General features: G+C 41.7%; 1 protein-coding gene and 1 pseudogene across 3 annotated transcripts in view; both read left to right on the top strand.

Annotated features, from left to right (window-relative positions):
* LOC146684876 (deoxynucleoside triphosphate triphosphohydrolase SAMHD1-like) overlaps window positions 1-5,535 on the top strand; it is a 32,558-nt gene extending 27,023 nt beyond the window's left edge. For all 3 annotated transcript variants that reach the window (XM_085443556.1, XM_085443557.1, XM_085443558.1), the window contains 13 exons: window positions 1,081-1,350; window positions 1,435-1,535; window positions 1,694-1,829; window positions 1,916-2,007; window positions 2,091-2,209; window positions 3,180-3,292; window positions 3,663-3,689; window positions 3,770-3,841; window positions 4,073-4,117; window positions 4,204-4,269; window positions 4,410-4,514; window positions 4,626-4,760; window positions 4,927-5,535. In XM_085443556.1, coding sequence (XP_085299682.1) covers window positions 1,081-1,350; window positions 1,435-1,535; window positions 1,694-1,829; window positions 1,916-2,007; window positions 2,091-2,209; window positions 3,180-3,292; window positions 3,663-3,689; window positions 3,770-3,841; window positions 4,073-4,117; window positions 4,204-4,269; window positions 4,410-4,514; window positions 4,626-4,760; window positions 4,927-4,968 — 1,323 coding nt within the window. In that variant the 3' untranslated portion in view covers window positions 4,969-5,535. The remainder of the gene's footprint in view (window positions 1-1,080; window positions 1,351-1,434; window positions 1,536-1,693; window positions 1,830-1,915; window positions 2,008-2,090; window positions 2,210-3,179; window positions 3,293-3,662; window positions 3,690-3,769; window positions 3,842-4,072; window positions 4,118-4,203; window positions 4,270-4,409; window positions 4,515-4,625; window positions 4,761-4,926) is intronic.
* Window positions 5,536-19,304: 13,769 nt separating this feature from the next.
* LOC146684875 (uncharacterized) lies at window positions 19,305-20,998 on the top strand (annotated as a pseudogene).
* Window positions 20,999-26,606: the final 5,608 nt, after the last annotated feature.

Raw genomic sequence — 26,606 nt, 5'->3', positions numbered from 1 at the left:
CTGTTTAGGACTATGCTTCCTCCTCACCGTCACCCAGCCACCCTCTTTCCCCAGCTGCTTGGGGTCTGCCGGGGAACAGCTAGTGGGGCCTACGCTTTCTTTGGCTGCACCAGCTACAGGGGCCTGGCTAGCTACGGCTGAATGAAGGGTGCGAAGCCGAGTCTCCAATTCAGTAATCCTGGCCTCCAGAGCTGCAAATATGCTACATTTGTTCCAGATATCATTACTGCTAAAGGAGGCCTAGGAGTAACTAAACATCTGACACAATGAGCAAGAAAGTGCAGGAGGGACAGGTGAAGTAGCCATGGTGCTAACGAGTCGGCTATGAGCTAAGCTAAGCTAGCGAAACAGTACAGAGACAGTGAGTGAATTCTTTGGCTATAAATTAGGTGGTGACTACACAGAAAGTGTGCTTCGGATGAAGCACGTGAAGATTATACTATGAAAAAAGAATGTATTTAATTTAATTAATTAAATTGCTAAGCAGATAAGCTACTCAGAAACACCACTGTGTTTGAGCAGGAACAGGAAGTAATACTCTACCACAGAGCGAGCGAATACCAAGTGACTGTAAACTATACAATACATATTATGCATTTCAGATTGCTCAAATTAAATCATGTACATTACAAATCTCGTTCCCCTGTTGACTGTAGCTAGAACTATTCGTCTTTGTACAATTTAACCATGTTTTTCTCTCCCTTTTCTCCGTTAGCAGTAGTTTACCGTTTTTTTTTGCGTCTTTTTTGTACATCAAGCTAGTGGGATGTGAGATGTAGGGATATGGTTTTTTAATTTTGTTGTCTGGGTGGAAATTCAGGAGATTGGTGGCTCCGGGAGATTTTCGGGAGGGGCACTGAAATTCGGGATTCTCCAGGAAAAATCGGGAGGGTTGGCATGTATGGTATCACTTAAGCCATCTTATTTTGTATTGCTTTAAATTCAGCGTTTGTACATCAGCTTTGTAAAGCAAATTGGGACTTTTTTTTTTAATGTGCGATTAAAAACAACATTTGCATGCTTGCTTTTTTTCACTTTGATCCTGTCGCCACTAAAGCACCTGTCTGTGTATTCTTGTAGCATGAGGATGCCTCTATTAATATGCTTGATCGCCTACTGGAACAAAAAAATGGCCTGAAGGAAATGATGAAGGAGTGTGGACTGAAAATAGAAGAAAAAAGTGAACCTGACCGGGTGTTCATTGAAGAACTGATTAAAGGACGTCCGAAGAAGGAATCAGATCAGGATGGAAAATCTCAGGAGAAGGAACCAGATCAGGATGAAAAATCTCAGGAAAAGAAACCAGATCAGGATGGAAAATCTCAGGAGAAGGAACAAGATGAGGATACGGTACTGATCAGTTGTGTGAATTCACAATCATCGCTGCTGCAGAAGTGAGAATCTAATGCTTCTAGTCTGGCTTTATCTCCACAGTGGGAGTATAAAGGTCGAAAAAAGGAAAAATCCTTTCTCTATGAAATTGTGGCAAACAAGGAAACCGGGATTGATGTTGACAAGTTTGACTACTTTGCCAGGTGAAGCGTGCTTTACAAAAGAAAAATTCAATTTTTGTAGTAGACTTAGTGGTTCTTTGAAGAGTTTACCACAAGCTTTTTTTGTTGGTTTGTTAGTTTGCTTGCTTGTTTGATGTTTGTTTGTTTTTTTAATTCACATTTCCTCTCTCCCATCTCAGGGATTGCCACCACCTGGGCATCCGGAACAACTTTGACCATCAACGCTTCATTATGTTTGCCAGGGTGTGTGATGTGGAGGAGGAGGATGGGAGCAAAAAGAAAACAAAAATTAAGCACATTTGCTCTAGAGACAAGGTATTGACCTCTGCTTTTTTTTTTTTAAATCAATTTTTAAGGAAAACTATATATGAGTAGCTATAACTAAACTATGCTGTCAACAGGAAGTGGCAAATCTGTATGACATATTCCAACAAAGGCACTCTATCCACAGAAGAGCCTGCAAGCACAGGATAGCGTTGGCTGTAGAAATTATGTGAGTGTACTCAAAATACTAGCACAAAATTTAGCTTGTTTGCAGTGTGCCACTAAAGTCATATGTTGGGTCATTATTTCCAGGATCAAAGATGCCCTCGTGCAAGCAGATAAGGTTCAAGAAATGCAAATTGAAACTTCAAATGCTAAGTTTTCTCTCTCTGAAGCCAAAGAGAACATGGAGGCATACATGAAGCTGACAGGTAGTGGCTTTGATCTGTGTTGTGTATAAATTACAAATTGTCTTTACATGCATTTTTTTTTTACCTATAAAAGTTTTTATTTATCTCATTCAGTTTATTTCAGATAAACTAAATACAGATATGAATTGGGAAAGATTATGGACAACACACAAATAGGACTATGTTCCTTTTGACTGACATTTTTGAAACAATTTAACTGTATATTTATTTAACCTCCTAGGACCTGGCGTCCACATATGTGGACATCACATTTTGGGTTATTTAGACCAAAATACTCAATTTTGCTCTAGAGGGGCCTGATATCCACTTACGAGGACATTATACTGCTACTGTTCTATTGAAATTTCAAACGAATATCCTCATATGTGGCTCTCATTTTTCTTAGAAACAAAAATCAGGTTAAAAAATAAATAAATCTGGTAATTCTTTGTTTTTACATTCATCAGGCCCCAATATGCCCAAATATCAAAGAGAAATTAAAACGCATGCCGTGGAAGAGTTCAGGTCTTACGGTGTGTTCACACCGAACGTGATAGACGCGACCAAAACGCGCCAGACGCGTGCAAATTTGCACCTCAACACGTGTGCAACGCGAATTAGACGCACGTCAAATGCGCCAGTCACGCTACTTTGACGCGTGTTTGACGCGTTTTCGCAACGCTAATCTGCTCCTGAATTTTCGCAGGACCCCCAGTCGCAGGTCATCACGCTTCTCCATTGACTTTACATGTAAACCTGACGCTCTGGTCGCGTCTATCACGTTCAGTGTGAACACACCGTTAGGAGGTTAAACTACTGTTCTCTGCAGAGGGGCTTTACTCTATTACACTATATTTAGTAATGTTTGCTATAATAATACAGTTGGTTTTTTGTGATATAAGTTTGTGTAAATAACTTTGTAAGATGAATTTTATTGTTTTATCTTGTTTGAACTGTCTTAACTTCCAATTTATTTCTGTTTACTCTGTAGATCATGTGATAGAAAAAATACTCAACTCTACTTCAGATGATTTGAAGGAGGCAAGGAAGATTCTAAAGAGGGTCATGGATCGAGACCTGTACTACTGTGTGGGTCAGGCCATGGTAAGCAATTATGTTTTTATGTGCCTGTATTACAAGTCAAGTATTCACACTGAATGGGATCCATTGACAGAGAAAGGGAGGGAGGAAGCACAGAACCTGAGCTTAGAATGCATGCAATACTACTTTCAAAGAGTCAATTTTCCATGCATGTACTAAAATACCAAGCTGTTAATGTATATCTGAAGAAAGAATATATCTGAAGAAAGTTTTGGAACAGCTCATATTTGATGGGTGAGAAATATTGTGTTTGAAGCAGAGAAATTAAGAAACATAGATTCTTTAAACATTTGGTTTGATGTGATCATGCTTGCTGTGTTTTTTCAGTACTGACTAAATCCTTTTCTTCCCCCTCCCACTTTTTCAATACAAGAAAAAAGACCAATTGGACATATCAGAGGTAAGTATGAGAACAGCTTAAAAAAACAATATTAACAAAACAATAATAATAAGACACATGTTTTGACCTCCATCCTTCAGGAGAAGAAGAAAAGTTTAAAAGAACTGTTCAAGGACGTTCCTGGGGTCGATAAGAATGAGTTTGTGATTATTGTGAGTTTTATTAATTTGTGAACCTTTCTTAAAATATTAATTTTTGTTGTTGATTTTTTTAAGATGTTTCCAACCCCCACTGGGCAATTATTTCATGTGAATATGAACATAGTCCTCCCTGTAGCTTTTCATTTTAGGTTGTGCCTTTGGTTTGATGTTATCATGCTTGCTGTGCATTTTCAGTACTGAATAAATCTTTTTCTTCTCCCTCCCACTTCCCCCCTTTCTCAGCTCAAGGAAAAATACAACAAGGAAGAAAAAAAGAAAAAAATGAAGGTAAGAATGAGAGCAGCTCAAAAACAAGATTAACAAAACAATAATAAAAATGCACATTCTGTCCTATTATCTCCTTCATTGTTCAGGAGTTGAAGGCAGATTTGACAAAAAAACTGGATGAAAAGTGTCCTGGGGGAAAATTTGAAGTCATTGTGAGTTTTATTGATTAATAACTTTTCTTAAAATCTGGATTTTTTTCCCCGAATGTATTTAAAATATGTGTGCAACCTCCACTGGGCCAATATTTATATGTGGATATAAACACAGGCTTCTCTGTAAAATTTTATTTTAGCCTGTCACTTTTGACTATGGGATGAACACTGAGGACCCCATCAGTAAAGCATTTTTCTATCGCAAGGATAACCCTGACAAAGGAATCCCAATCTCCAAATCAAAGGTGAGAACTACAGCCTTTATTTCTATGTGCTGTGTTCTTTTTTTATGCATCTCCATAAGAAAACATTGGCTGTGTAATACGTAATTTATATGCTGCTGTGCCTGATGTCAGGTGTCGAAGCTTCTCCCAGAGCGCTTTTCTGACGAGACACTTAGGGTTTACTGGAAGAACCGTAAAGACATACCAGACAAAGAAAACGATATCAAGAAAGCTTTCAAGGACTGGTGCAAGGACTATGGCTTTGAGGTACTACTTACTTTATTCTATTTAATTGCTTTGATCAGCATTACTACATAATAAGCAAAATGATGTGAGTGTAAGTAGGAAAACTGTCTATCTTGTCAGATCCCTGAGTTCAGATTACACTTCAAAACTCTAACATATTGGTGGTACTAATAAGCTTTATTTACAGGATGTGGAAGAGGAGGATAACACTGACCCCAACACTAGTTGAGCAACTCCAGGAAATGACCAGACGATCTGAACATGTGAAAGATTCATGTATCAAGTTTTTGTGTGACTGTAGGGATTTTAATATGGGTGTTTTGAATCTGGCAATTAATGTAGTTTGGAGATTTTAAATATTTTTGTTTGTTTTTTTTCTTATCTTAACCATCTGATTTATTCTAGATATGAAATTTTATCAAAATATTACATGCTGAATGACTTTCAATCTGTTTTTTGTGATTGATACAAACTGATACTAAGTACTTCCTGCAACAATTCCCTCAAAATGTATCAATATGAAACAAACTCTTGATAATCTAAAGTGAGTCATTTATTGTAATGTTTCGACTACTTATTGCACATTTTCACAAGAATCACACTAAATAGATTGTGTTGTTTCAAAACATGCAGTTTTGGGTAGCATTATGATTTGCTTCTTGTGTGAATATTCATTATTTTTCATGTCATCGCTAAATGAAAATCTACAAAGGTTACAATCTTTTAGCTGCTTTCCTATTCCAATTTGTTTACCGCTGATTTCAGGTAAATTCAAAATAAAGCTCTTTTTCCCTCATGTTTTGTGTCATCGTGAATGTGGCATGAATGACAAACCCAACCACATCATCACACTTTTCAGCAAACATTTTATTTCTGGTTGTTGTTTCCACAATACTCGCAGCTACAGCTTTTTAGCTTCCAGCCTCCCATAGACCAACAACAACTACCACAGACTTTTATACAGGGGAGGCACGATGAGCTGATTGAGCTTAGGTGTATCACCCTCTAACGCTACTAACCACGCCACAGTGAAGTTACAGCTATAACATTTATGCCACAACAATGTGCATCCCTCGGTTCTGCCAGAAAAAGGTAACCATAATGCTCCATGCACAATGGCACCCATGGAAAACTAACTTGAAACTTTAACCACTTAATACTTAATTATGAAAACTTTAAGCTTATCTTCTCTCATAAAATGAACCCGACACCATCTGTAAAGAATCCATCCACCCACAAAGCGAGCCAAGAACCTGAAAGAATGATAAAGCTGAGTAGAGCTTAAAGCTTAAGTGGAATTTCTGACTAGTAAGGACAACAGCTTCTTGAGAGCATCTGAAGAATCTTTTGCAGTTCTGGATGGGTTGGAGGTTCCACCCAAAGAGCTGATTGAGAAGGTGCCAAGTAGGCGCCAGCCAAGAGCCATCATATGCTTTGACATCATCAAGTTGCCTGACTACTGCCACAACTATCTGACACAGGGCTTTGTCTTGTTTTAATGCCAAAAAAAGGGGTTCTAAAGTTTTGAAGGATTTCCAACGTTTTTCCTGGAGTGTCTCTCTGAACAAGTTTAATTTAAGAGCAGTTTTAAAAAAACTTTGTTGTTTATGAACGTGTTTTTATTCCTTTCCTATGTAGCTCTGGAGCGCTATTCAAAGCTAATAAATCTTTACTTATTAATAGTAATATACAAAAAAAAATACAAAAAATATAAAGTGAAAAGCATAAAAGGAGAGTGGACATTCACTAAAAGGAAAATTAAACTGGGCAACACAAAAACCAACACAGAGAGAGATCCTGGAACATGGAGGGAGATGAACAGACAATCCAGCAAGGGACAAAAGGGAACTGACAAAATATGTACAAATAAGAGCGATTAGGGAATGTGGAGACACATGGGAATCAAGAGGGACAGATCAGACACAACAAAGTCAAAGAAACCTTTATTTTTCACATGCAAATATTACAGCCTGCAGTGAAATTGGACCCCCCCCGAACAAACATACATAGCACAGATGTCACATGGGAAAACAGGTCTGAGATAGAGAAAAAACTAGGAAATGTGCAATACAACGGGTAGGTGGAGGAGGGGAAAAAAGAGACCTCTACTCATACTCGGCTCCTGGTGGGAGGTCAGTATGAGAACAGAAAAACAAACAAAACTCCTCAGCACAGAGAGCACATAAATCTCCACATCAAAACACCATGAAAACAAATGGCAAGCAACAGGGGTGGTTAAGGGGTAAGGGGGGGGGAAGCCGATGTAGACACAGCCATCCTGCCCTACTGCCATTCGTCTGGTGCGGGGGCAGAGCCGCTGTCTGACCTTAGCTGGAGATAAGCATTTGGAGGTGTTTGGAATCCAGATGGGGACGAGGAGTCTAAACTGTTCTGTTATCAGGGAGAGAATTTGTTGTTGTTGATCAGCTTCAGCCTTGAGACCACAGCCAACGCCGACAAGGAATATCTAAATGAGTTGACAAATCCATTTGGAATTATTGCCATTTCTGAAACATGGATTTATGCTGAGAAAGGACTGGACTTTGGACTGATGGGATATGATGTGAATTGTGTAAATAGAAGGAACAAAAGTGGAGGGGGAGTAGCTGTGTATGTGGATAAAAACCTAAATTACAAGGTGGTGGAAAGTATGACAACTGCGATTGATAATGTATTAGAATGTGTAACAATTGAAATTTATAAAGAAAAAGAGAAAAATGTAATAATTAGCTGTATATATACACAGTGGCTTGCAAAAGTATTCGGCCCCCTTGAACTTTCCCACATTTTGTCACATTACAGCCACAAACATGAATCAATTTTATTGGAATTCCACGTGAAAGACCAATACAAAGTGGTGTACACGTGAGAAGTGGAACAAAAATCATACATGATTCCAAACATTGTTCAAGCGATCATTCAGAAATGGAAGGAGTATGGCACAACTGTAAATCTACCAAGACAAGGCCGTCCACCTAAACTCACAGGCCGAACAAGGAGAGCGCTGATCAAAAATACAGCCAAGAGGCCCATGGTGACTCTGGACGAGCTGCAGAGATCTACAGCTCAGGTGGGGGAATCAGTCCATAGGACAACTATTAGTTGTGCACTGCACAAAGTTGGCCTTTATGGAAGAGTGGCAAGAAGAAAGCCATTGTTAACAGAAAACCATAAGAAGTCCCGTTTGCAGTTTGCCAGAAGCCATGTGGGGGACACAGCAAACATGTGGAAGAAGGTGCTCTGGTCAGATGAGACCAAAATGGAACTTTTGGCCAAAATGCAAAACGCTATGTGTGGCGGAAAACTAACACTGCACATCACTCTGAACACACCATCCCCACTGTCAAATATGGTGGTGGCAGCATCAAGCTCTGGGGGTGCTTCTCTTCAGCAGGGACAGTGAAGCTGGTCAGAGTTGATGGGAAGATGGATGGAGCCAAATACAGGGCAATCTTGGAAGAAAACCTCTTGGAGTCTGCAAAAGAGTTGAGACTGGGGCGGAGGTTCACCTTCCAGGGCAACAATGGTGTCATGGCTGTGTGCAGGCAGGCAGAGAGGAAGGATCCTAAATGCAGGATTTGGAGGCAGACGTGAACTCAAAAACACTCAGCTTTATTGCTGGGCATTAACAGAACATAAACTTAACTAAACTGAGAATACAAAACTAACTAAGCGGACAGGCAGGCTAGCGGACAGAACACACAGTTAACGTGAGGGTACGACGCGACACTGAGCAAAGGCAAACACAGGGCTAATACACACAGGGAAGTAATCAGGGAATGGAAACCAGGAGGGAGACACAGCTGGGAGAGATTAGGACTAACGAGACAGGGGGGAGCGAAGCCGGACACACTGACATAAGACATAATCCTTTAAAATAAAACAGGAAACAATACACAAAGATGCAGACTAAGAAACACGGCCTTTACACGGGCAGAACTAAACCTAAATCAGATTAAGCTGGAACATACTAAATAATACTAATCATCACCATCATCATAATCTCCTGAAAACAGATCAAGAAAATAACCAAAAATACAAAATCAAACCAAAACATGAGAACTCAAAATGCTGGTCAATTTGACCCAGAACCGTGACAAATGGGATGGTTTAAAACAAAACATATCCATGTGTTAGAATGGCCCAGTCAAAGTCCTGATCTACATCCAATCGAGAATTTGTGGCAAGATCTGAAAACTGCTGTTCACAAACGCTGACCATCTAATCTGACTGAGCTGGAGCTGTTTTGCAAAGAAGAATGGGCAAGGATGTGCAAAGCTGGTAGAGACATACCCTAAAAGACTGGCAGCTGTAATTGCATCAAAAAGTGGTTCTACAAAGTATTTTTTTTTCTTTTTTTTTGCCTGTCCTGTTTGGCTCTTTTGCCATCAGAATTATTGTCTAAAGGCAAAGAAACATGCCCAACGGATTTACTTTACCAAATTGACCAACCCAGCCTTGCTGTATTAGTCTATTTGATTCGCCTTTTATTGTTTATTTTATTTTAACCTGCTAAATACGGGACAGACTTGACTGGGGAAAAGAAAGGGGAGAAAGAAAGAGGGAAAGAAAAACAGCGGGGAAGAGGAATGGTGATAAAGGGCAAAAAAACAAAAACCAACAAAATAAGCAGACAAAAAATACATATATAAATCACCTGGATCACCTGTTGAGAAAGAAAAAAGACCCACCAACGCACCGATGTCTGAGGGCGTCTGCCACTGGCAGGGGGAGGGGAGGGGTGGGGGGAGATAGGCCTCCATAACTTGGAGGGCCTGAGATTTCCCTAGAGAGGTGGCGTCTAATATCCAACCTGACGTATAAACACAGAAAAATAGGCACACACAGATACAAACATCCATTCCCACCCTCATGCTCTCATATGCAAATACTCAACACTCACCCAACGTGGAGACAGACATAAATAGACACTGTACACACAATCACACTCCCCAAGCGTACTCTAAGCCCCAGGTCTAGGTACCCTTGCCCCTGGAGGGGGAAACTGCACTCAGACCCAGGTAGTGTTACCCTTTTCCCTGGGGTGGAGTGAAGCAGACTGCCCTGGCCAGGCAGCAGCAGGGAGGCCCCACATTCCAGACCCCAACTGGACGGCCAACTCCTCCTCCTAGCCCCCCCGCTCCAACAGGCAGCAGAGAACGGGGGTGTGTGAAGACTCTAAACCTCACTCCGCCCGCTCATATGTAGTGTTGGTGTATGTGTGTTCTAAGGTGCATTTAAAACCCAGGAGGGCATGGAGCTACCTGCCAGAGAGCAGCAGGTAAGCGCATAGCCCCTAAACCCCCATGTATAAGCTTAAAAACACTACAAAAGACCAAGGATAAAGGAGGATTAGAACTACCTAACTTTCAGCACTACTTCTTAGTATTAAATTCCAGTTCTTTTGGATTCTTTAGGGCCAAGAAAGACACGGCTCAAAAGTGGTCCTTTTACTTTTAAAATTATCTTTATTTTACATATCCGGGATATGGAGACCTGAACACAAAACACACAACCCCAGGTCTGAAGCACAAACGGAAGCCTAGTTATTTATATACTTGCACTCTACGTCACACCACACTTTAAGTTTCGATCAAACGGCATAGTTGGTTTGACTTTCTACTGCAATTACCATGCTTCTGCAAAAGCATGCAGTTTCCTGTCAGCACTTTTGGCACAGAGTGTACTCAGAGTTAGGCCTTTCTTATATAAAGCAATATAATCAGCATATAAGCATTTAAGATTATAAATTTAAACCTCAACAGTTCCCCCTCTTCATTTCTCATTTCTCACTTGAGAATGAGTCATGTTGGGGACTCTAATCAAAAGTATTAACCTAATTATGTGTATAAGTGTGTTAGCATCTATCCATCGGCACTCAAGGTCATCTCTACAATATATCAGTTCAGTCAGTCACGCTGAACAACGTTGACCGAGCGACAACTCCTATGAGCACAGTCGCAATTTGTGTATAAAAAATCATTTTTATATATATATATATGTATATATATATATATATATATATATATATATATATATTCTTCAATTTTATTCATTTGGGTAAACAACACGTTTAACAACCTTTAACCCCCTTTAAGAAACTATCTTCTTCTCTTATCTGATCATCTCAAGCACGTCCTGTACTCAACTTACTTCCTGTTTTTAGTCACACGTACATTTACAAGCTCTACCACATTTGCCCTATATGGTTGTCTCAGTCTCCAGATGTTTTCCTGATGACCTATTCAGAGCAGGCCTATTTTCACACCTTCTGCATTACTTCTTGCTAAGCAAAGACAAAGCAAACTGTTTTTCACCTTTACCCCAGAAACCAATCTACGTCATGTCTGTGTCTGTAAGCGTGCATTAAAAAAAACTGTTGCAAGTGCAAAAGTTTCCACGCAAAATGTGTCTTAACTCTCACCTACAAATGAACCTTCATGTTATCTATGTCTAGAAGCATTTTGTTTTTACATTGACCCCCTACATATTCTACTAAAAAATCAAAGGAAAAACAAAACAAGCATTTTCATTCAATTAAGTTTAAGCATAGAAGCAATTACTTATCTGTAAGTTTTATCATAGCTAAATCATCAAGCTCCCTTGATAAAGCCCCTTATTTCAAAGGCAGCCAAAAGATTAAGTCTGCAAAGCATCCCCTTTCTCTCCCCAACAGAGTCAATTGTTTGTCCCCCTTTATTCATGGTAGCCTTGGTCCAGTTGTCAGTCCAGTCACAGTCCAGTCATTCACACATTCACTCAAAAGAAAAACACTTGTCTATCATTTTGGTCTGGATTGACACGCCGCAATCCTTTTAGACAGGAACTCCAGATTCCCACAGGTGGCCTTCTCCTCAGCCAGCTATAATCTGGAAAAGGTCACCTTATATTTGCTCTCCCAAAAAAAATTTTTTAGCGCTGTTAATTCAATCTTGCAGGCCTGCTTACAACAAAAATGAGAAAAAGACAGCTGATTATTAGCTCATCAAAACACAAAACATAATCACCTGACAGGTTTTCTCTAAGTGCACTGTTACAATTTTAAAGGGCCCAATTCTAGACATGTCCATGTTTAATAAAACTCCCTCTATTAAAATAAGAAAACAACCCAAACCTAACTGACAGAATCCACCCATCACTCAAACAACAACCCCAAAGATCTTAAACACAAAAAAATTTCTTATTAATCTATCGATATGTTGTGGGGATTAGAACTTCAGGGCCACAAAGGTTTTGCCCTACTCTTGGTTTAACTAATACTTACATAGTCTGAAATCACACTTAAAATCACTCCCTCTGTTCATTTTCCCCACATCATATCTTAGTGGTTGGCCTCAGATTCCACAGCGTCCCAAGAGTCCGAGGTCAACTGACATAATTTCACCTGCTAAATACACAAAAAATCTTGTTAAAAGCCACACAATTTGCACACAATAATGTTCCCCTTTAAGCACTTTAACATACTTAGATTTAGCATAAGATATAAACCCGTTATAACAATGTGTCATCACTAAATTATAAATTTCTTGTCCAACTCTGTACTTCTAAACAGACCTGACCACGTTAATTAATTATCCTGTTACTTTACCATTATATATTTCACCAACTAAATCTTCTCAGTCTCTGCTATGTTTCCTCCATTCAAAGCCTCTGACACCCAGCCACACAGGAAGCTTCTTTCTCACCACTCGCATGTGCAGGGGTTTTCATCTTCTTCTGTTCGTTTAATGGCAGTTTACTCCCCAGTGTACGAGGATACTGCCACCTGCTGACCGAGCGAATGAACCCTATTGTAAACTGAATTAGCGTCATTACAAACATGTGTTAAATTTGATTTAGTGATAGTCGAGTGTGTTTATGCTTGTCTCTGTGGAGAGGATTGATTGGAATAGTGATGATGATGCCCGCTATCACTGTCAATTGTCAGTAAACACTTCATCTGGCTGATGAATCTTCACGTGACATATTACAAAGTCTGTATTATTAACTCTGTAATTAGGCGCCATTCTTCTTATTTTATGGCGCTGTTGTTCAACACTCTCTGTTGAGGAGAAAAGCATGAATTTGTTTGTATACGGATTATCCATTGTTTAAATGTCCCAGTAGTCAAAAAAGAGGCAGAGCTGTTGAGAAATGCTAGGAGCTAACTGGGCGCTAACTGTATCATTCAAATATATTGAATGTCACAATGTTGGCAAAGAGAGGAAGTGACGTAAGATTTGCTCATGCGGGGTACCGATTGGATTTCCGGTACGGATCGGGTAGCAACAGACAGCGTCCTCCTTTTCCCCGAATTTGAAAGAGGGGTCGGGTGTGTCCTTCGTGGCCCACCATATCCCAGAATTCATAGCGCAGCCCAGCCAAACTCCAGTTTCCGCCATTGCCGGAAGCTACCAAGTTTTAAAATTACTCTTATTAATCTTTCTGAATCACAAAATAAACTTTTAACATATTTTCAGGCGAGAATGTGGGTGTGTAAACTTCAAATATGTGCTTGGTTTACCAAGATATCGCATATTTGCAAAAGTGCTTCAACGTTTTCAGAGACGTCTGTTACCTACCAGCTCGATAGCTAACCGAGAGCTTGGTCACTAGAGCCGCCGAGAACGGCACAACTCCCGGCACATCATTTTCAGATCACCACCGTCTTTCGCTACTCAGGTTAAACATAAGTTTAAGGTCAGCCTACCCGACCTTCTGAGGACCCGTAGCCCGCGAAGGCCGGGTCCTCAGGAGGATTCAGCCCATGAAGTTGGACACGACCTCAGTGTTCCGATTACCAGTCCGGGACTGGTTTTGCATGCTGACTGATAAAAAGCGCACCATGAACACATTTCATTGCAACTTACCGGCAGTTGTCTAGACTGTTAACAGACAGCAACAGATTCCAAGTTTCATTTCAAGTAATGGTGCATTACACAGACGCAAGCAATACAAGTTAAGTTTAATAGCTCATCACTTCAAAAATTACCATTTGCATGCACTATTATATATTATTCACCCTGTGTAAATAGCTTACCGTCACTTCTGTGGTTTGATCGGGTTCGATGGAATCCGGAGAAAGGACCCAGAATTTGCTTGCTGTCCCGCTCAGTCGAAAAGCGCGGTCCGGCGCATGCGCAATTGGGAACATAAGACTCATGGTTTGGGGGTATATTTTACTGCATTTTTTAATGTAATGTTGTTACTCTTAAGAAAAGGGTGTGTGAATTCCTGGATGACAAAAGAGGGAGGAGAATGTGTGTGAATGTGAGTGAAGTTGGCCAACTTCACTCACATTAATAACAGTCACTGTGACGTGGCATTTGCCCCAGACTGTTGGTATTTACTCCACTGTGTCTTCACTAGACCAAAGCAGTATCTTCATGTGTTTGCAGCAATTGCTAGCATGCTTATAGCCATCAAGCTTTACTCTCAAAGCTACTCTGTCCATTACACTTTTATAATTTAATCAATTTTAATAGAAAATATTGTTTTTGTTTTTTAACAGAGCACTTTCTACAAGAACTCCAGAGCTCACTGAATGATTCTTCAGACAATCACCATGAAGCACCACCACCAAAAACTCCTCTTCTGGCTTCCTTGAACTGGAGCACAAGAAAAACTCTTTTTTCAGAGAGTTGGAGCTGCCATCTGGTGAATACCATGGCAGCTCAAGAAAGTGTGTCGGAACATATATGCAAACAACGTGGGAGCAATCCAGCTGTGCTTCGTTGTCATGACTGTCTACCACGCCCCCTTTTTTGTGATAATTGTGATGTCATCACGCACACCAGATATGTCCGTCACAATAGACGTGCCATGAATGCGACATGTTTTAAAATGTAACTGGATATCTCAAATATATCAGTCACCCTTTACATCACATGCCAGGGGGGTAGCTATACTATTTAAGAAAAATGTCCCATTTCAACTAAAATCTGTAATCAACTGTTAGTGGAAAATGATTCTATGTTTCTTTACCTTCTTTTAAATGTACAAAGATGCCCTTTGTCTGCCCTTTGTCTATGGTTAGATTAGTTTAGAATTATCCTTTTAGACTTTCCCAGCAAAGACATATTATTTTGGGACATATTGTTTTAGATTGTTTTATCTCTCACAGCTTTCTCCCAGCTCTCTGCTGACGAGACTAGCACCACATATGGAGTTGTTTATTTTATCTGTTTATTATTTTCTTATCCTGTTCTCACTGTCTCTGTGATTTGTGCCTATAAAAATGCCAAGCCTCTGTTCATGGGTGTGAGTTGTTCTTAACAGCTTACCCGTGTACACGTTAAAGCATAAAAAGTAACTTTGTCTCATTGTGTCTTTATTTCTTCTGGGTCTTTTGCAGAGTTTTCCCCCAACATCAACAATCCTCAGGGACGATACATAATGGTTTCAGGGATGATAGCTTCTCTCCCGTTGACCCTACTAAATATTTATGGTCCAAATACAGATGAGCCTACGTTTTTCAGAAAGGTGTTTGACTTGCTACCGGATGATGCTGACTCAAATATAGTAGTAGCAGGAGATTGGAACTGCTATTTAGACCCTTACCTTGATCGCCTGTCAACTCGCCCTCCCCCAGAGATTGCCTCTGTGCGGCTTCTGAATAATCTTTCTAAAGCTAGAAATTTAGTGGACATTTGGAGACTTCAACATCCCACTGATAAAGATTACTCCTTTTACTCTGGCGTCCACAAATCCTACAGTCGAATTGATTATTTTTTGGTCAGTTCAAGCCTTATTTCTCAAATTTCGAATTCCAGATATCATAATATTTTGATTTCAGATCACAGTCCCACGTCTATATCACTGAGTCTTAGTTTGCCTAAAGTGAACTATTCCTGGCGTTTCAATCCAACCCTTCTCAGCGACGAAAAGTTTATTAAATATATTACACCCAAACTCAAGGACTTTCTTGACTCAAATGACAACGGAGAGGTCTCTGATTCAACACTGTGGGAAACATTAAAAGTCGTAATGCGTGGCGAAATTATTTCCTATAGCTCAGGCCTCAAAAAGGAGAAGATGAAGCGACTTTCTGAAATTAATAGTGCCATTCCTCATCTAGAAAGGGCTTACCAGAATTCTAAATCACCTGAGGATTACAGACAGATATTAAAACTCAAATACGAATACAATGCAATTATGAGTGACCAGGTTACCAACCTTCTACTGAAGCTGAAACATAAACATTTTGAGATAGGAGACAAACCCGGTAAATTGCTAGCGCAACAACTAAAAGGAACACAAGCTTCGAGAGCAATTCACAAAATAAGATCTAAATCTGGTGCTTTTCTAACAAGCCCTATAGACATTAACGAGCGCTTTAGAGAGTTCTATCAGGAGTTGTACTCATCCCAGCTGAATGTAACACAGTCTGCCTTAAACGACTTTTTTGATTCTCTCAGTCTGCCTAGGCTAGATGAAGCTGCCAGAGATCAACTCGATTCGGACTTTATGTTGCAAGAAGTGGTAGCTGCTATTAAGTCATTTGCATCTGGGAAGGCTTCAGGCCCTGACGGTTTTGGCATAGAATTTTATAAGAAATTTTGTGATGGTCTTGCTCCATTCTTGCTTAGGATGATGTGTGATTCTAAAACCAGGGGCGTACTACCCCAAACTCTGTATGAAGCAAATATTTCGTTAATCTTGAAGAAAGGCAGAGATGACTCGGATCCTGCTAACTTCAGGCCAATTGCTCTTCAAAATTTTGATCGAAAAGTGGTAACCAAAATTTTAGCAACTAGACTGAACAAGCACTTGACCTCTATTATTCACCCCGATCAAACGGGATTTATCCCTGGCAGACTTTCTTTTTTCAATGTTAGACGCCTTCTCAACACCATCTATTCTGACCATGGTAGTTCGGCAGGAGCAGCAATTTTAGCTCTTGATGCACACAAAGCCTTTGATCAGTTGAGTGGTTTTATATGTTCGAGTCATTACGGAAGTTTGGGTTTGATGAAATATTTATATCTTGGGTGAAATTAGTATACGCAAATCCAACCTGTTCAGTTCTCACAAATGGAGAGAGGTCGGCGCCATTTCCTTTGCAGCGCTCTGTTCAGCAGGGCTGCCCCCTGTCCCCTGCTCTATTTGCTCTATTTGCATTAGAGCCCCTTGCGATTAGGATAAGAGCACATCCAAAAATACAAGGGCTCTTGGTCGGAGGGGTTGAAACTGTTATTAGTTTATACGCAGATGACGTACTATTATACCTGTGTAATGCAGAAGACTCTGTACCATCCCTTCTTAATCTGGTAACCTCCTTTGGCAAAATCTCAGGATATACAATTAACTGGGACAAAAGTGAACTTATGCCTTTATCTAAAACCGGTTCACCGAGTTCTCTTTGTAACGTTCCATTCAAAATAGTTAACGACCATCTCACATACCTTGGATTAACTGTTCCTAAAGATCCCAAATTAATTTTTAGCTTGAACTTTGCTGAATTCTTGTCAACATTAAAGCATAACATCGAGTCATGGAAAATTCTTCCCCTATCTATGATTGGTCATATAAATTCCATAAAAATGGTCTCTCTTCTTAGATTTCTGTATCTTTGCCAAAATCTTCCTATTTATCTCACTTCCTCTTTCTTTAAGGAGTTGGACTCAATTATTACTTCTTACATATGGAACAACAAGAATCCTAGGATTTCAAAACTACATCTACAAAAATCCAAATTGGAGGGAGGTCTGAATTTACCAATATTTAAACATTATTACTGGGCTGCAAATCTAAGAGCCTTGACCTTCTGGCAGCAGACATCCTCAGATCTTGGTGATTTCAACATCCCCCTTTGGGTTAAAATGGAGGCTGGCATTGTAAGGGGCTCCTCTCTAGAGGCCCTGCTTCTCTCGAAAGTAGGGAGGGCTGAGAGTCTTAAGAAACTGAGGTTTGTTCCGAAACAATCTGTGCAGATTTTGAACCAAGTTAGAGGTTTTTTTGAACTGCCAAACTCCTCTGTGCAGGCACCAATATGTGATAACCATGCCTTTTTGCCTCCTTGGGATGATAGATCCTACTATGTTTGGAAGGAGAAGGGCTTAACCAAATTCAAAGATCTTTATATAGATGGAAAATTTGCATCATTTCATCAACTTGAGCAAAAATTTGATTTACCGCATTCACATTTTTACCGTTACCTACAAGTCAGGCATTTTATGCAATCCAATATGAAGAATTACCATGATGTTCCACATGAACATAACCTTTTTAAGGTGTTCCTGAGCCCTCCTTACTCCAAACATTTGATTTCTACAATTGTACATTTGTTTGATGACAGCATTGAAGTGCAGACTACGAGAGTAAGAGACGCTTGGAGGGAGGACTTGGGCGTGGAAATATCAGAATCAATGTGGGACAAATGCCTATCAAAAATTCATTCCTGCTCTGTTAACAGCAGACATCAATTAATACAATTTAAAATTGTCCATCGGCTACATTATTCCAAGGTTCGACTACACAAAATTTATCCTTCAACTTCCCCCATATGTGACAGATGTAAAACATCAGAGAGCACATTGGCTCACGCTTTCTGGCATTGCCCCTCATTGACCAATTTTTGGTCCAAAATATTTGATTGGTACTCTAAAGCTTATGGGATTTCCATTTTACCCAACCCAGAAATTGCCGTTTTTGGCTGTGTACGTTCCAGGACTATCCCTGCGACTGTGCGGGTGCCAATCGACCTCGGAATGCTGGTTGCGAAAAGACTTATTCTAAAGGAATGGAAGTCCGCTGCTCCTCCCTCCTTCAATGTCTGGCTCAATGACATGTTATCAGTCATTCAGCTGGAAAAAGTTCGATACCTGCAGACACCTACAGCAAATGTTTTCTCAAAATCCTGGACTCCGTTTTGTTCTCAACTTGAGAAAACTCATGTTGTATAAACATGTACCATGGCACCGCAATTTCCCTGTTTATTACATGTTCATGACATTTGATTCATTATGGATACTGGTAGTTTCTAATTTTAATGTTTTCTTTCTTTTTTCTTTTGTCTTTCCTCATTGACTATTATCATTATGCTATTTCTTGTCCTGTCATCTCAGCGCCTGTGCTGTATTTGTTTGTTGATGGAGTTTTCTATGCTGAAAAAATTAAAATAAAATACTGAAAAAAAAATGCTTGTCAACGAACTCTCCATTTTGGTTGTGTGAGCATTTTAGTTTATGCATCCTTTACAGTATGGTTCTTCTGGATTTAAAAGTCACTTGTGGCATAGTTGTTTTCTGTTTATGTCTTTCATTTTAAACCAGACGGGAAAGATCTCTGCAGATGGCTTTCAGAAAAGTTTTTTTGAGTGGGAGTGAAGAGATTGTGAAAAGACACTGTCAACACCTATTTAATGCATTTTAGGTCTCTGGACGAGGTGTTTGTGGAGGGGAGTGGTCAGCAGCCAGAGAGACCTCACATAGATCCAGCAGCAAAGTGGATGAGGAGGGACTGGAACTTGCAGTGTGTAGGCATGGAGTGCTGCTCAGTGCTCTAAATATGTACAGGGGTGAAATTTTTGCTTATCCCTTGTACCTGCAACAAAAGCTGGCCAATAGACATATCACTTTTTTTTGTATGGATGTTACCTGCAAGTATTGGCCATATCTTGAATGAGTAACAAATAGCTGTCCAGAGCTCCAGCACCTTCTTAGAATGAAGCCATTTCTTTCAGTCTTTCATGCTAAAGCCCACGATTTCAAATGTGAGGTATGAAATTCTGACTTTAATCACTTTATCTGAACACTTGCACATCAACATTTTGTGTAATGTGTATGTGCATCTGTGTGTGTGTGTTTTTTCCAGGTGAAATGGAGTGGAGCATATCAAGATGGGGCTGGTTTGACTCTAGGGGAGGAGGTGGAGCAGAGTAATGCCTTTTTGTCAAGGATTGTGGTTACCACAAAACACATGTCCAAAGCAGGTGAGAAGGCAAATGCTGCACTAGTTATATTTAAGTGTCTAATTATGATGAAAGTGGTAACATTGCGTTTTCTGTGTGTGCAGGACGGAGGGACATGCTAACTTTTATGGCCATGCGCTGGAATCAACAAACGCTAGACCAGTTGGCCACCTCTCTGACCCATCGATATCAGAAGGTAATGATATTGGTACTTTATTTTTAGATGCTTACTCCTCTGTGTTCTAATTATTTGGAGTAAACATGTATTTAGTGTTTTTTGTTTGTTTGTTTTTTAATCTCAAATTGACAATGTAGGCCACAAAAGCTCTTCTAACCCAGCTTCAGAACCTGGAGTCCTTAAAAGTCCAATTAGCAGTGACTGACAGTCAACTGGATGAATGGGTCAGTGATGTAAAGGAGTGGGCAGAAGGTGAGCAAAAACTGATTCAAAAATGTGATGCAATTGCACAATGACTTTATGTAAGTGCAGCTGTCTTATTTCTTCTAAGCAGCAACAACAAGGACAAGCAATGTTGATCCTTTAGTGAGCAGAATTGAAGTGCTCGTAGCAAGCATAAAGAGACGATCCCAGCGTCTTTATAAAGACACAGATGGAAACAAAGCCCGTTCCAAGATTCATCGCAAGATCAGAGAAGAGAAAGGAATCTTGACTTCTGCTGTGGAAAAATACAACAGAATGGTTCCAGACAAAGAAACTCTGTGCTTGGAAGAAATTCTGTCTGGTGACACAGCTTGGCCGTGGAAGCGAGCACACAGCGGTACAAATATGTTGTCTACTTTCAGCATATCTGACATATAATGAAACCCTAAACTTCAGGTGTTAACCTAAAATCATTTACGACTTCAGACATTCTTTTTGAATTGATTTATAACTTTGTTATAAATTCATTTCAGACTCTGTCAGCCTTACAACAAAGAGAAGGGCATTCGATATCATCATGGCAATAAGAAGACTCGAGGAGGAAAAGAAGATTCTTGTTAGAAAGATGGACTATCACTGGAAATCTCTTTCAAAATATGATGATACCCTGAAAGAGCTGTTTTCCAGTGAGATATTTAAATGTATGTATTTAAGTAATGCATACAAAACACTGACTGTTTCTGAATGCAGTAAAGCAGACTAAATTATATGTTCTATTTTTAAGGTTCGCATTGTGGCCTAAGTGAGGAGGGTTTGAGAGGTCAACAGAGCATCATCCTCAGCAAACGACATAATGTGAAACAAAACAAGCTGCACGCAAGACAGTGTTATATGCAAGTTTTGTCAGGAGCAGAGAACATTAACCTTGATCATACTTCCGGTGATTACTTTTACAGTGACTCTGAATTTTCTGATTAAAGTCGATAATAAATATCTGTAATATATCAGTTTGTCTTCAAACTTATATCAACTTCCTATCTAGTAGGTTTATTGCTGGGGACCCAAATTTTTTCATGTCTGCCATAGACCAGTCATATACAGTGCATTCCCAAGACTTCATCACATCAATGCATATAGTTTTTTACAAAGACTGCTGGCACATTTTTATTTAATGTCATTCGTAGAGCCTGTTACACTGTCTTTAAACATGCATTTTAGTAATACAGAACAGTAGACTGGTACAGTGGGGCAAAAAAGTATTTAGTCAGCCACCGATTGTGCAAGTCCCCCCACCTAAAATGATGACAGAGGTCAGTAATTTGCACCAGAGGTACACGTCAACTGTGAGAGACAGAATGTGAAAAAAAAATCAATGAATTCACATGGTAGGATTTTTTTGCCTGTCCCGTTTGGCTCTTTTGCCATCAGAATTATTGTCTAAAGGCAAAGAAAGATGCCCAATGGATTTACTTTACCAAATTGACCATCCCAGCCTTGCCATAATGGTCCATTTGATTCACCTTTTATTGTTTATTTTATTTTCACTTGCTGTATACGGGACAGACTTGACTGGAGAAAGAAGGAGAGAAAGAAAGAGGGAAAGAGAAACAGCTGAGAAGAGGGACGGGGGAGAAGGGCAAAAAACAAAAACCAACAGAATGGGCAGGAAAAAAAAATAAAAAATAAAAAAAACAAAAAAAGGAAAAAAAAATGCATATATCGATCACCTGTTGAGAAAGAAAAAAGAAAACAAGCAGAAGAGAACAAGAGTAATAGAATAAACAACATCACAATGATATATGGGAATATGACAGTAAATGACAGTAAATACTAAATATTAAACATTATTGTGCAGCATATAAGATCAACAGAACACAGTGTGCTTTGAGGTAGGAGCCAAAAGGGGTGTAGTTTGTGGGTGTGATCACCCGTGTGTACACCTGTGAGCATGGACGCGCTTGTTTTTTTTTAAAAGGTTCCTTCATGTAATGATCTGCTAGAGGGTGTGGGGGGGCCTCAGCCCCGTCCTCCAGGGCATGAAGCAGGTATGGAGGAGATCAAAACTCCAGACATCCAGAGGCCCCCAGAACACAAGAGACCAAGGAAGACTAACAGAGGGGCAGCTGCGCCACTGTCCCAGAAAGAGCTGAGGAGAATCCCAGATGAGGGTTCACCCAGCAGCCGCGGAGCAGAAGCCAGGGGGAGTTGCAGTGACGTGCCCGTGTGCTCCGCCGGCAGCCAGCTGTGCCTGAGTGACCGAGCCCCAGGTCGAGAGGCCGGGGGAACCCCACCTCCGAAGTGGCCCGAGCGAGCCCCGGGCTCCAGGCCCCGATAAGCGGCCGCCAAGGAGTGAGCCGGCGTGTACCTGGACGCCCATCCCCAGACACAAAGAACCTCCAACGCACCGATGTCTGAGGGAGTCCGCCACTGGCCGCCAGGGGAAGTGGTGGTGGGGAGAGATAGGCCTCCAAACCTTGGAGGGCCTGAGATGTCCCCAGAGAGGTGGCGTCTGATACCCAACCTGACATATAGACACAGACATACAGGCACACACAGATACAAACATCCATTCCCACCATCATGCTCTCATATGCACTTACTCCACACTCAACCAACGTGGAGACAGACATAAAGAGACGCTGTACACACGATCACACTCCCCAAGCGTACTCTACGAACCGGGTCTAGGTACCCTTGCCCCTGGAGGGGGGAACTGCACTCAGACCCAGGTGGTGTTACCCTTTTCCCTGCGGTGGGGAGAGGCAGACCGCCCCGACTCCGCAGCAGCAGGGAGGCCCCACACTCCAGACCGCAGTCGGACGGCCAACTCCTCCTCCTAGCCCCCCCGCTCCAGCAGGTTGCAGAGAACGGGGGTGAGAGAAGACTCCAAACCTCCCTCCACCCGCTCATTGTAGTGTTGATGCATGTGTGTTCTAAGGTGCATTTAAAACCCAGGAGGACATGGAGCTATCTGCCAGAGAGCAGCAGGTAAGCGCATAGTCCCACCTGCTAGCCCTCAATGTCTACGTGTATTTAAAATTGAGAGGTGGGCAACGACGCCAGGGGTGAGGTGTACACCCTGATGGTAACTTGGATTCCGTGTATCGTGCCCACCCCCAAGATCCTATATGTATGTGTAATGAGAGTGTGAGTAATGTGAATGTCTAAGTTGTGGGATAAAATTGAGGCAGAGGCAGCCAGAAGGGGACAGGGGGGGGGGTAGCCTCCTCTGCACCCTGGTGACATACCCCTACTCCAAGGCCCTGCATGTATGGGTGGTTGTGATGTAGCGGGAAGAGGGAGGCAGCTGGAGATGGGGAGGGAAGGAAGGGAGGGGCAAGTGACCCCTCCCTGGGGCCAGCTCCCCCGCTGACCCCAGTAGGCACCCCCATACTCCGCGACCCGCCAGGGAAAGGGGGCCCAGGCCCATCCAGACCGGGGACCAGTGCAGCAGCGCCTCCCGGCCCCACAGAGCCCGGGACAGTCCACCCAACCCCACCACAGAGAAAACTGCACCTACCCCACCATCCACTCATCTTCCAGACTACATAAGACAATAGACGCCCAGGCTGAGATCTTCCTCCACCTCTCCTGTATCTCCCCTTCCTGCAGAGAGAGTTCCTGAAGAGAGGAAAGCTCCTGCAAAATGTGACAATCTCTCCCACCAGTTGAAGAGCCCCCCAGGTGGCTCGATGCACCGGCGGCACCCCGCGCCAGGGCTGGGCCCCCATGCACCCGCCCGCCCACAACCCCGGCAACACACCAACCAGGACCCAAGCCCCCGAGGCCCGGCCAGGGCCCCAGCCCAGAGACGGAGCGCCCCCAGAACCTCACGCCCATCCCGGACCCACCCAGGGGCAGCCAGGCTACCAGGTCAGTAACCCACGTCCGTCAGCACAGACCCTCCCCTAGCCCCGCTGCACGCAGCCACGAGTAAACAGTCACCTGAGAGCCAACAGAGCCCCTAACCGGACATGACCGCTACCCCGGGTTGAGCCCCCCAAGGAAGATGCCTCCGGGGAACCCCCCGACGCCCCAGGCCTGTCCCTACCCCCACACCAATCACAACAGTGAAGGCGGGACCAAACTATGACCCCCCCCACCCCCACTAGGTGATAGAGCTGATCAAAGGAGCCCAGAGCAATTGATCTGATGTGGTGGCAGAGGCTGTATCAAGACTAATGTAATCTAATAGATAATTTCTATATTGGTTAGAATTAAGATTATTTTTATTTTTCCAGTTCATGAGGACTGTTTTCTTGGCTATGCATAGGGCAGTGAAAACCATATGGGCTATATTCTTTTCTGAAGTGACATTATCGAAGCTGCCCAACAAACACACTAAGGGGGAAGTTGGAATGTTACATTTCAGACACTTTGATAAGTCTTCACATATCTTGCGCCAAAACTTCTGAACTGGTGGACAGAACCAAAGAGCGTGGATATAATTGTCCGGTGAATTGGTTTGGCAGTGTGAGCAGTTGTTGGTAGACGTAAAGCCCATCTTGAACATCCGATGACCTGTATAGTGCACTCTATGTAATATTTTGTATTGAATTAATTGAAGACTGGGATTTCATGGTAGGATTTGTAAAGAATTTATTCGTAAATCAGGGTGGATAATAAGTATTTGGTCAATAACAAAAATACAACTCAATACTTTGTAACATAACTTTTGTTGGCAATAACAGAGGTCAAACGTTTACTATAGGTCTTTACCAGGTTTGCACACACAGTAGCTGGTATTTTGGCCCATTCCTCCATGCAGATCTTCTCGAGAGCAGTGATGTTTTGCGGCTGTCGCCGAGCAACACGGACTTTCAACTCCCGCCACAGATTTTCTATGGGGTTGAGGTCTGGAGACTGGCTAGGCCACTCCAGGACTTTCAAATTCTTCTTACGGAGCCACTCCTTTGTTGCCCGGGCGGTGTGTTTTGGATCATTGTCATGTTGGAAGACCCAGCCTCGTTTCATCTTCAAAGTTCTCACTGATGGAAGGAGGTTTTGGCTCAAAATCTCACGATACATGGCCCCATTCATTCTGTCCTTAACACGGATCAGTCGTCCTGTCCCCTTGGCAGAAAAACAGCCCCATAGCATGATGTTTCCACCCCCATGCTTCACAGTAGGTATGGTGTTCTTGGGATGCAACTCAGTATTCTCCTTCCTCCAAACACGACGAGTTGAGTTTATACCAAAAAGTTCTACTTTGGTTTCATCTGACCACATGACATTCTCCCAATCCTTTGCTGTATCATCCATGTGCTCTCTGGCAAACTTCAGACAGGCCTGGACATGCACTGGCTTCAGCAGCGGAACACATCTGGCACTGCGGGATTTGATTCCCTGCTGTTGTAGTGTGTTACTGATGGTGACCTTTGTTACTTTGGTCCCAGCTCTCTGCAGGTCATTCACCAGGTCCCCCCGTGTGGTTCTGGGATCTTTGCTCACCGTTCTCATGATCATTGTGACCCCACAGGATGAGATCTTGCGTGGAGCCCCAGATTGGGGGAGATTATCAGTGGTCTTCTATGTCTTCCATTTTCTGATGATTGCTCCCACAGTTGATTTTTTCACACCAAGCTGCTTGCCTATTGTAGATTCACTCTTCCCAGTCTGGTGCAGGTCTACAATACTTTTCCTGGTGTCCTTCGAAAGCTCTTTGGTCTTGGCCATGGCGGAGTTTGGAGTCTGACTGTTTGAGGCTGTGGACAGGTGTCTTTTACACAGATGATGAGTTCAAACAGGTGCCATTCATACAGGTAACGAGTGGGGGACAGAAAAGCTTCTTACAGAAGACGTTACAGGTCTGTGAGAGCCAGAGATTTTCCTTGTTTGAGGTGACCAAATACTTATTTTCGACCCTAATTTACGAATAAATTCTTTACAAATCCTACCATGTGAATTCATGGATTTTTTTTTCACATTCTGTCTCTCACAGTTGACGTGTACCTCTGGTGCAAATTACTGACCTCTGTCATCATTTTAGGTGGGGGAACTTGCACAATCGGTGGCTGACTAAATACTTTTTTGCCCCACTGTATGTATCAGAGGGAGAGAAATGTACTTTTTACATTTTTGTCATGTTAAGTTACTGTAATATATTTTTGGCTCACAGAATTTACAAGACATATTGAAATGTGATTGATAGAACTTTGTAAGCAAATTTCACAGGTGATATTTTTCATTCTTGAGTATTTTGATGTACATGTTAAGTATATTTTCATGGTATATCATTAGTATCAACAGTATTAATAATGTTAGAGTGCATTAGTACTTGTGCTTATTTTTAAAATAATCATGCTACAGTACAGTAGGCAGTTCAGCTGATTATGTCACAACAGCCCTGATCCACAAAATAACTTTTGGATATATAACTTTTTTTGTTTAGTTCCAGTTGTACAGCGATGTGCTCAACCATATTTTTTCAAATTTACTTGTCGTGTCCAAATTCATGGGCTGCATCCTCCTGAGGCCGGATTTGTAGACCGATTACGTCACAGCGACGCGCCGAAGGCTGTCCAAATTCGTAGACTCCTCCGAATGCAGCCGACAAATGCGTCCTCCTTTTCCCCGAATTTGAAGGATGGGTCGG

The sequence above is a fragment of the Copadichromis virginalis genome, linkage group LG20 (genome assembly GCF_057382275.1).
Source record: "Copadichromis virginalis isolate Kocher_CV1m ecotype Utaka linkage group LG20, C_Virginalis_male_GT1.1, whole genome shotgun sequence".
Classification (NCBI taxonomy): Eukaryota; Metazoa; Chordata; class Actinopteri; order Cichliformes; family Cichlidae; genus Copadichromis; species Copadichromis virginalis.
This window is presented reverse-complemented; position numbering and strand designations above follow the sequence as displayed.